The sequence below is a fragment of the Bacillus rossius genome, chromosome 1, assembly GCF_032445375.1.
Source record: "Bacillus rossius redtenbacheri isolate Brsri chromosome 1, Brsri_v3, whole genome shotgun sequence".
NCBI lineage: Eukaryota > Metazoa > Arthropoda > Insecta > Phasmatodea > Bacillidae > Bacillus > Bacillus rossius.
The window spans coordinates 120,877,600-120,889,693 of NC_086330.1; the positions used below are offsets into that span (position 1 = coordinate 120,877,600).

The 12,094-nt window shown below is 39.0% G+C and overlaps 1 protein-coding gene across 3 annotated transcripts in view; it reads right to left on the minus strand.

Moving 5' to 3' along the window:
* Positions 1–12,094, minus strand: part of LOC134543433 (lon protease homolog, mitochondrial-like) — a 109,721-nt gene that overhangs the window by 80,637 nt on the left and 16,990 nt on the right. For 2 of the 3 annotated variants that reach the window (XM_063388366.1, XM_063388368.1), the window contains exons 3-4: positions 9,320–9,486; positions 818–1,065 (exon numbers count right to left, since the gene is read on the minus strand). In XM_063388366.1, coding sequence (XP_063244436.1) covers positions 818–1,065; positions 9,320–9,486 — 415 coding nt within the window. The remainder of the gene's footprint in view (positions 1–817; positions 1,066–9,319; positions 9,487–12,094) is intronic. The other variant, XM_063388367.1, reaches the window with a different exon arrangement.

Here is a 12,094-nt window from a genome sequence, read left to right on the forward strand (position 1 = left end):
TTTCTCTGCTCAAAACAAAAATTGAACCACATTTTGCATGCAATGAAACACAGAACATTTCAACAATGCAGTTGCAATAGTGCGAATAACTGTAAAAAATGGTTGTTTCTTCATTACCATCACAAAACACAAACACATCACAGACCATTATGAATTTTATAAGTCTGTTCATGAAAAAAATACCATGGCATTCCATGGTTCGGTAAATTCTCTAATCCTGCACCAATCAAATGCTCACATTCAGATTTTTCTGGTGGATTCCAGCTGTTGACCTTGGCTGTTAGCTTGCATTACTACACTATTGGCAGAGTTTATTGTTACTGACTGCTTTCACTTCAGTACAGTGTTTCCCGTTTTCAGCGGGTTACATTTCTGGTACATTTCCGTAATTTTGTTTTAAAGAATACCGATGCTCATGTAAATTTTGCTGATAGAGGAGCTTAGGTAAAACAACTTGTTTTAAATACCACTGTACTGTACCTAAAGTTTTTTTATAAGTAGAGTTAAAACTATTTTTTATCGATAATCCGGCAAAATCACTAAACCAGCATGGCCATGGTTCCGAACATGCAGAATCAAAGAACCTTTTTTCCTATATTACTAAAGTTCAACTAAATAGGTCATAATAATTTACTAAGTGCAGAAATGGACTGATGAAACTTATTGTAGAACAACTATGTACATATTTACAATGATGGAAACAAACCAATGACACAAGTAACTCTCAAAGAAAAAAAATTTGATTACACTCTGAACTGACATTTTCAAAGATAAGTATAAAAAAAGGAAAGGAAACAATTCTAGATGAACACTGAACCTTCACTTCCTCCGTCTGATGAAACTTGTGGTGCACGATGTTCTCCACCTCGATCATCAACACTGGCTGCTGCTTCACTTCCTCTGCTTGCTTGTCCATTTCTTGTGGCTCCGACGGCTCTGTGTCACTGTCTGCGCTCACCACCAAGGGTCGCTTCTTCCTTCGCTTGCGTCGACGGCTATCCCCGTCCATCTCTTCTACGGACACAGCAATTGAGGTTTTTAAAATTGGAAACTTGAGTACCATTGCTGCAGAAAAAAAGCACATATTTTGCACAAGAATGCAACATGCTTCTCTGATTCAAGTATAATCAATCTGTAAAAGCCCTAGACACTAGTTTTTAAATAAACACTATTTACAGTAGCAAAGTAAGGTTTATTACAACTAAGAGTGGTCCAGCTAGACGATGACTTGACCTGCAACATTCACAAAACACTTCAAAAAACCAATTCAGAGAATGTTTGCCGAAAATAATTGTTGATGTTTTAAATTTTGAGATTGAATACAAATTTAGTTGGGCAGTTTTTATGGAAGAAAAAGTTTTAATAAAACTTTTACTAAAGAATTATTTTTTAGATCTTGCACAAAACCCAAAAACAAAAGTTTGCCAATACACTATGTTTACAACAGGTTCACACAGTTATAACACAAATGAAATTTCCCTGCTTAAAAACGTGAATGTTTATTAATTTTGATAATGCCAAGATGTTCTGAATACTCACACACATATTACATCTTGCAAATATGTCCCTAAGTAGCTAAGCATTGACGTTACAAGCCAAGGACAAAGGTGTCCTTGGAATGGCTGCTAAAAATCACTGTAGCCCCATCGTGGACTGAATGCTGATTGTGGTCACTGAAATTGTAACTAAATGTCTAAATCGAGGTTGAGTATACCAGCGCAGCCCATACCACAGCCGTAAAGTTCGTCATTTAATTAATATTATTTGATAAGCTGAGCCACTGCTGAACACAACAGAGAACTGGTGAGATGACGCAACAGCCTACCGACATGCAGGGCGGCAGGTACTGTAGGGGCCAGGAATCTTGCGAGCTGTCAGCGTGGGTATGAAGGGGAAAGAGAGGATGAAGGATGACAGGGGAAGTAGGGGTTGAAGGGGAAGGGAGTGGAGTGGAGTGGAGTGGGGGATTCCCTCTCCCTTCATGCATTACTAACCGTGTGAAGTATATTGGCAGGTAGTGTGCGACAAGTAATGGAGCCGAATATAAAGCGTAGGAAAAGAAATAAAGTGATTCGCAGCAAAGAGAGACAAATAATTAGTAAAGAAATATCAATTTGTGATCAAGAAGCTCATGAAAAATGCCTTTCGATTCTTATTCACAAAGTATCGAAACATGCTACAAATTATACAGATGTAAGCAAAGCAACAGTGATGCATATTTCGAAGAAATAATTGCTATACCAAATGAACCACATACAATACCAGGGAAAAAGAGGTAAGCCAAGCATTTGATACATGTGTAATGTGCATCAGTGATGTTAAAGAAAGTGTATGTATCATTGGTTATGTTAGAGTAAGAAAAATAACAGACATGAAAAAGTTATTTTTTTTTATTGTTAAGATTTATACAGCGTAATTTTTTTATGTGCAAGCCACGAAAAAAAATACAATATTGAGATCAACAACTTCGATAAACGTGTCATAAGAGACACAATTCAGAAATTCTATGTGGTTAAAAAAAAGTTGTCCCCACAGTACACAAACTGATTCCCTTATTAAAGGCAAAGGTAAGTTGGCAGTGGAGCCCTTTGTCACTATGACAGGCAGCGTTTGTTAATCGAACGAGCTGATATAGTGGCGTGGCGTTCCAAGTACCTCACACAAATAAGACTGTGTAGGTCTGAAGGTAAGGAAGTGTTTTACCTTGATGAGTCATGGGTGGATACTAATCTCACATTCAAGAAATGCTGGCAACGCAAAAATGATGAACGGGAGTAACTAAGGAAATGCAATCAAGAGGATAATATTGGTTCATATTGGTTCAAGATGCAGATTTCTCCCAGGGGGATCATTGATGTACAAGTGAGGTACGACAGTCTGAGATTATCACGGGTAAATTAAGGTTACTAATTTTAAAAAATGGCTGTCCGAACGTGTTCTACCAAACTTTCCGCCATATTCTGTTGTAGTAATAGACAATGCACCCTATCACTCCAAACAAGGTGATAAGCCTCCTTCGAAATACAGTACAAAAATCGAAATGATTTCATGACTACAACACAGAAGTGTAGTGTGTGATGAAAAAATGCTGAAATGTATGTTGGAACTAGAAAAAAAACACAAAACACAGGAAAAAATATTTTGGGTTGATCAACTTTTAAAAAATGCAGGACATCATGTCATTCAACTCCCACCATATATGTGTGTGTTCAATGCTATTGAATTAGCATGGGCAAAGATAAAGAGGTGCATTCGGGAATGTAATACCGTGGGAGAGTTTTCCGCCCAAGCACTTCATGCAAACACTGGATGCTGTTAACTCCGTAACAAAGGATGACTGGGTAGGCTACTGCAATCATGTTCAAAAATTAGAAGATGAATACTGGAAGAGAGATTGCATAATAGACTTGGCAATGGATCAGTTCTTAATAAATTTACATGACAGTGACGATGAAAAAATTCCTTTCATCAACAAGTAACAGTACTACATCGTGTTTGTCTCAGCCTTTGTAAGAGCTCATATTTATTCTTTGACTTATAGAGATCTGTTAATATTTTAATGTTTCCCTATTGCCTAGTTTCGTATGACTGAGAGGTGCCATTTTGTCACTCTTGGTTTACGTGAGCTGTGGATGAAACCAACACTGCTTTTACCATTGTGAGTTACCAAAACTTTAGTAAAATTTTCTTTTACAATCACTTCATGTAAGAATTATTAATGTCTATTTACATGTGTTAAATGTAACAACATGCCAGTATTCCTCTTTTTACGTTTTCACAGATACACAATTAAATGTTGCGCTTTCATTACTATGCTGCATATTTTTAAAATCCCTAATATACAGCAAGGCCGTGCTGAGTTCCGCATGAGTTCCCCCACCGCAGCTTTGTTCTGCCAATAAGTGCCGAGCAATGTTTGTTGTCAGAACTATGGGATGCAGCTCGCTACTTTCATGATCAAGACAGTATGTGACCTTCCTTTCCAATCACAACACAGCACTCACAAAACCACTGACTGATCACAATACATTTCACTACAAAAAACTCTCCCCCTCTCTCTCTCTCTCTCACCCTCGCCCTCTCCAATCCTCATCCTCTCCCCCCCCCCCCCCTCATAATAAATTAGTTTTTAATTTAATTTTTTATTATGTATAGGTTGGATGTGATCAAACATTCTAAAAGACAATTTTGTAGTTCTGCAAATATCACCTTATCATTGAGTTACGGTGCAACAGAATCTGCCAATAGACTACATAGACATACTACAATGCATTTATAGGCATTGATAATGTTTTGCCATCGAATGAAAGATCAATGACATGTCCACCGCTCTGCGACACTAAAACTGAACAGCACAGACCAACCTCACAGTAATTCTTTATATTATAATCATATTACTACAAAGTGAAAATAAAAACAGTTAATATTCCACACACTGGATTTGTTGAAACTTTTTTTTTAACTAGCAAAATCTTAATTGAATTTAACATATTGTTACGAATATAATGTGTGGGAACTGGGTTCATAAGAGAGAGCCGAATTAATTTGAATTACTTATTTGCCAGTCACTCAATGTCTGTCAAGTTCCACAGTTCGCAATCCTCACTGGAGCTAGGCTCGACATTGATTCGCCTCTTACCTCGCGCCTGTCCACACACACAATGCCTCGCTCCACTCAGTCGCACTCGCACAGTCCCGTCGCAATGCATTGCTCACCCTCTTCACTAATGTTGTACTTCCCTTCACTCGCGGAACTCTCTAAACTCTTGGAACTCCAGCAGAGGGTGGCGTCGTTGCTTATATCCCTATGGTGTCCTTCTCAAAGGGATGAGAGCGGCTGTGACGTATCGCTCATAACGGGCCGACCCGACGCCCAAAAATTCCAGAAAGGCGGCGTTATTTCGCGTCACTCTGCACAGCGGCCTCTGGAAACTCGCAGAATTCCCAGGCTGCTTAAAGTGTCAATGACAATAGTCAAAGGCGGCACAGTTATCGGGCAGCAGAGGGGGATGGTTAGTTAGACCCTTGTAATCCGGCCGGGCAAGCGTGATGACAGTGCCCATGCGGGGCCGCTGGCCAGACTCACTGGAAGGTCCAATCAAGTACCTAAAATGTGTCACGACCTTGCCTCCTAGCACGCATGTAACATTGCCCCCTCCTTAAAACTTTTTGTCCTGAACAGGTAACGCATCCCTTCTGGCATATTCCTTTAATCAGTCCTTTCATCCATATCCTCTTTCCTCTCTGGATGCGGTAGACCACAGTATTTAGTCGCTTCAAGACTTCATACAGTCCTTCCCACGCTGCTTAAAGCTTAGGGCACCTTCCCTTCCTTCATTGTGAGTTGTACAGCCACACCAAATCGCCCTCCTGAAATCCAGTTGAGTTATCCTTTAGGTTGTACTACGTCGTCATTTGATTCGTCGCTAATCACTCCTCTAGATGATTCACATAATAAGTGGTGCTGGTCAGCTCTCTGCAAGGACGACCGAACTTGACATCAGAAGGCAGCCTCCACTCCTGTCCAAACACAATACTCACAGGGGTGTGCCCAGTGGAGTCATGGATGGCAGACCTTTATGGCATTAGGAATAACTGGATGTGTTGATCCCAATCCTGTTGATGCTCGGCCACAACCTTGGCAAGGTGTTCCTCAAGAGTTCTGTTGATCCTCTTCACCATGCCATCGGACTGAGGATGTAGGGCTGTAGTTCTGGTTTTATTTTTTCCGAGAAACAGACACACCTACTGAAATATTGTCGATTCGAGATAGTGTCTTTGGTCTGAGTGGAGCTCCATTGGTACCCCAAATCTACAAATGAAGTTGACTATTGCATCAGCAATGGTAGTGGCTTCTTGGTTAGGAAGTCCATAAGCCTCAGGCCACTTATTGAAGTAATCCACTGCTACCAGAATATACCGATACCATCTTTAGTCTTGGGAAATGGTCCAGTGATGTCAATGGCTACCCTCTCAAAAGGGGGCCGCTAAATTGTAGGCCCTTATTTTCCCACAACTCCAGTGTTATGGCCCTTTTTTATCCGAGCATGCCAGCACTTTCTGGTGACATCTCAATCAATAGTAGCATTGACTAATCTTGGCTAGAGTTTTGTTTACCGCTAGATGACCACCAGAGGTACCATCATGGATTTCTTTCAACACCTTTGCCACTAGATTCTTTGGAAGGAGTAGTTGCATGGTAATCGCTTTTCTGTTTGTACTCTTCCATGTCCTCATGAGCAGCCCGTTCACCAACCTGTGCCCAGTAAGCTTTCACAGCCTTTCAGTCATTGGATATCTCATGCCATACTGGACGTCAAGTACACTTCTCCAGCCAGCTTATAATGAGTGCCAGGTCAGGATCTTACTGCTGTGCTGCTTTCAAGCTGTCATTAACCCATTATCTTCCCCGTTAGTTATCATTGTTCGCTGAACATCTTTGATTCCCTCATTTTTCTCCATCCTATTACAAAGTCCACAGGAGAGAGCATCAGCATTGCTGTGAATATGGGCTTTCGTGTGTTCTATCCGACAAACTGCTGCGATGTCTTCCTGTATGTCGGGCAGTCCCACTGGATGTGTCCCGGTTCATTACAGACAAAGCATCACAGGCATCCCCCTACTCTTCTGATCTGGTTACGTGAAACTTCATTCAGCAGTTTTTTTAATGCCATGAGAATGTCTACTTCATTAGTGGTGTTTCTGGCATTTGCTACTTTGTAGGGCTCCAGTTCGGCTTTCCTTGTCCTGATACTTGTGTTTCTTGAGGCACTGCATGCTGTCTTGATTTCCAGGGCATGGACCAAGGCCTCGCAGCTCAATGCCAAAAGAAAAGTTTGCTGAACCTCCACAACTCTGAGTCCATCTATAAACGCACTGGTGCTTCTGGATAGGCAAAGTACACGAGTCGATCGACATCTGCTTCGAATTCTTGGAGTGTTTCTGAAGATCGCTGTTGACGTGTTCAGGGCTGTTCTATACACCTCGTCCATGTGTCGGTCGCCATACCTCAGCTCAAAGATCTCTACTAATATTCCATAGTCTTTCTTGTTTGGAACTGGTATGGTCTGCCGCAGCTCTAGTGGAGATCCTCTTACGGCCAAGACAAGTGTCGTAGCCTCACCCCTACCATTTACTTCTGCAGCTGCCCCAAACTCTTCTGTACACTGTCCACAAAGATTGACCACCGAAAGTGGGTGGCTTGAATTTTGAGTGGCCACTGGAAGTGCCTTCACCTTAACATCCTCGGAGACACTCTTATGGTTCAAGCAGGAGAGGCTTCTTTGATTACTGTCTGCACTCCTCAGTTAAAGCTTCTACATGCCATTCAGTGTCCTGTTCCAGCTGAATTATCTGTTCTTCCTGTTGTGTGAGATGCTGTTCCACACTTGACTTTACCCTCAAACTGAATTCTAGTTTCGTTGATTCTCTTCATTTCTTCTTGAGCAGCAACTATTTTGGTTTCGCATCTCTTTGTGGTTATTTTTCATATCCTCAATCTCAGTCTTCATGGCTTTCTTCACCTCTTCTTGACTGCTCCTTATTTCACTCATTTCATTCTTCAAGTCTTCCTGGGTACTCCTCATTTCGTCCAACCAACTCTCATTCTCTCCTTGTTACTCTTCATTTCATTCTTCATTTCGGACAAGAATGCCATTATATTCTTAAGTTCTTCGGCAACAATTTTTCTTGTTCAAATACACTACTATGAACTACACTGTAATTTTACCTACAAGCTAATCTAACACTAACTTTACTACAACTACACTCAAAACTAACTTCTGTTCCTAACACTAATTTCCGTCACAAAAATCTAAATTCTAATCATGTTTTCACAGTTTATAATTATTTTAGTTCACTGTAATTAATTCAGAATTATTTAATGATGGCTATCTCAAGTCTGACACCAAAATGTTACGAGTATAAAGTGGGGGAACTGGGTTTGTCAAGGATAGCCCAATTAAGTTTAGTTACAGTTATATTAAATACAAATATTTACATTACTAATAAATAATTGTACTTAAAAACGTCTGATCTCCAATCACATGCACTTAAAAATGTTTATCCTCACTTCACTAAACGTGTGTTAAGTTCCACAGTTTGCACTCCTCAAAGGAGCTAGGCTCGAGTGATTCACTCCTTACCTCGCGCCTGTCCTTGCACACACAGCCTCGCGTCACTCAGTGACACTCGCATGGTTCTGTTGAAATGCATCGCACCACTCTCGAGGGGGTTTCTCACCCTCTTCGCAGATGTTGCATTTCCCTTCACCCATGGAACTCGACCAACTCTTGGAACTCCCGCAGAGGCCACCATCGTCGCTTATGTACCCATTGCGTCCTTCTCAAAGTGACAAGAGCGGCTGTGACATGTCACTCATCCCGGGCCGACCCAACGCCCAAAAATTCCATAAAGGCAGCGTTTATTTGTGCCACTCCGTGCAGCGGCCTCGGGAAACCCACAGAATTCCCAGGCAGCTTAAAGTGTCAGGGACAATATTTCTAGGCGGGACTGTGAGCGGGGAGCCAGACCCTTGTAATCCGGCCGGGCACGCGTGGCATGCGTGACGTCAGCGTCCGCGCGGGGCCACAGCCAGACTCGCTGGGAGTCCCGCTCAGGTACCTAGCACGCATCGCGGCCTTGCCTCCTAGCATGCATACAAAACTATTTACACGCTAGTGGACTCGTTATCATAATACGGTGTGTGATTTAATTAATTAAATAATAATTTGTGACAAATAATTACCCCGTCAAACTAAAGCGTGAAAAGCATTATACCAGCAAAAAATCTTTTCTATGATTTCAAGTAAATTCCTTTACACTCCCTGACCAATTTCAACTTCCCTGAATTTCCAGAATGTGGACACGCTGCAATTCAATATACAGGTGAAGGGGAATATCACAGGCATGTTCAAGATTTACTATTGATTCCTAAGACACGCTTGTGTCAGACATTTTATTTCTGGTGGTCCTATCATCAGAAAAAAAAATTTTTTACTTTTGGGTTTATTCTACAATTCAGTTTATCTTAAATGAGATTGCCATCTATTTGAGAGCTCTATTCAATATCGTATTCTATACCACATTGTTTCACATTCCAGATGCTGATTGTCTTAACTGCTTTACACTTAACTATCAAAACTATCCTATTATATATGTCTTACATTTGAGGTAATTTTAAATTTGTGTACTACTGGCATCTAACATTTTAATTCTTAGATTTTATATTTTAATGGAATTACAGGATCACTGATTTAAGTTGGTATGCTGCAATAATTCCTTAACTAGCATAATGGAACATTGGGTAACCCGGGCATACCTGGTGCGAGCTCTTCAATGTCCACAATTTGACCAAGCATGCGGATACGTCTATGCGCCATGACCACAAGACGCATTTTGTCACCCATATCTTGCATCTCGTGGATTTGCGTAAATGTACCAATCGAGTATACATCCTCCACACTGTTCACTACTTCAGATTCATTTCTGGAAACAAAAGTATTTATGGGTATGAATAATACTGAAACTATTTGTCAACTAGTCTCAGTAAAAAAAAAAAAAAAATTTGAAGTACACAGATATGAAAACTTAACATAAAAAATTAACTTAACACATATCAAGAGTTCAAAATGTTAATTATAACAATCTTTAAAGCATGGAATACTAGTTTTTTTTTAAACAAGTTTATTTATTATATTATGTGACAATAAACAATAAAAAATATTAATTTTCAAGTACAATATTTACATAAAAAAGACACCAAATTTTTTGCCAAATTGCTAAATGTTAAATATAAAACACTTCAGTCAAAATTTATAATTAACATATCTAAGTTACATACCACCTTACACACAAAATACTAAAGAAAGCTGTTGTACAAAATTCACTTACACTTAGTCCGGATAACTTGTGTAACTGGAAAAATAAAAAAATGTGGATTAACAGAAAAATTTTAAAATTTTTTGATCATAACGCTAAGAGTTGAAATAAGAGTTTTTTCACACTGTACAGGTGGCCGTCAACAATCAAAGATGATTACATATTATATTTCATTTTACTAACAGTTTCAGGGTAAAAAAGACACACAAATAATAAAAAAAAATGAAACAAAGAAATGTTGACTGATTTACATTTTCAGTTGTTAATAGAGTAACACAGCATTAAAAGAAACTATTAAAAATTTTTAACATACATACACAGTTGACACATTTACATAAACTAGATATGTAACACGACAATGACCTTAAAGAGTACGGCTGAATGAAAAAGCTTAACAGCTCAGCGACATCAGAGTTGTTACAGACAGTGAGGGGAATTGCGATGAGAATGTAGCAATGGTGGAATGAATGGGTTGGGAAAACTCACACTGGCTTACTGCCAACCTACAGCTCATTTCTCAATAAACAAACAGAGCATACCAGCAATTGAGCCCTGACTGTCTTGGTAAGAGGTGAGTGATCTGACCACTCATCCACCATGGCCCCACAAGTATGGGTGAAATAGTACGATGGTGAAATGGTTACGTAAGGGCCCCGCCTACTCTGGCACACATAGTGAATAAACCACACAATTTAAAAGATGCTCAAGATATGAAATTGGTGTCAGTATACGAAAAGCATTTAAGAATATACAGAGAGTGGAAGAGCAGTTATGTTTCCATATTTTTGTTTATAAAACCTGTATTTTTAGAAGTGAAAATGGCTAAAAGGTGTGTTTTAAGAATATTTTTTAGACATTAAAAGCATGATACAGATTACTGAACACACTCATTAGCCTTGCATTACACCTTTTGTAAGGAAATTTCATAGAGTAACAATGTACAATTTCATTCCAGTATTACACAGGCCAGCAATAGTTTTGGTGCCAGAGTATTTGGAGCTGATTTCATATGAAATTAGTGCCTTGAATTCAAATATGGCATTAGTTTTTGCCTCGAAAGTCAAATTTCTAAGATATTATGTTTTAGTGAAATGTACATTTTATGATATTTTAGGTTAAATCCATGAATAAATCTAAAAATTAAAATTTAAGTTCTTATTTTTAAATCACACAAATATAATATTATATTATACAAATATCATTATATTATACAAATATCATTACATTATACAAAGATAGTACTAAGTCATAGATGGAAACCACTAGTCTATCAACACTTCGGAAGCTTCTTTTTCGTGAACTTCTTGAATATATCTTGGAACAGTCCCTTTTTAATTAATTTGCAATAATCTGCCATCATGTGCATATCCCATCTTCCTTGATATCAATCATCCATAATTTTAATATTTTGATGAAATCTTTCATCTTGCTCCTCACTGCTGTCTCCTAAATTTTCAGGAAAACGGTCCAGGCGGCTGTGTAAATAGTGCACCTTAATACTCTTGTTGCACCCAAGGGATTTTAGATTTTTAAACAAATTGTTTGCCAGTTCAACATGGTTTTCTGCTTTTCATTGACCCAAAAAATTTCTGACAACTGCAACAAATGAAGTCCAGGATTTTTGCTTAGCCTCATTCATGGAATTTAATGAATTTTCTTATTTTTGGGGCCATTAAATATTCCTGCTTTAATTTTTTCCTTACTCAAGTGAGGCATTTTTACCCTTTAAAATGCAAAGCATGATCCGTCCTTATCAAGAGCCCAGCTTGATATGCAGTGGAGGAAAGATGATTTTCTCTCGTTCAACAAAGGGTTCGTTAATAACATTTTTTTCTCCAACAACCTTGTATTCTCTCTTAGGCCACTCTTGTGTACATAACCCAGTGGTGTGTTTTGTCTGCTCTATCCCTGAGGCACAAGAAACAAGGATATTTGGTATGGCCACTTTGCTGTCCAAGTCCACACAAATAACCCACTGATGTTCATGATATCTTATCTTCTCAAAAACCAAAGCTATGTTGCTATATGTTTCTTTCATTGTCGTTGAGTAATTGGTATTGAACCATATTTGTTCCCATTGTGTAGAATAACATATTTCAAGCTTCGCTTTGAGCTCAATAAATAAGCACCAATCATCTGGAAAATATTCTAAAAACTCATTTTTTCCAGAAGTCCTCTGACATTGTGACAAAATACATTTTTTTCTTGAGTGAAG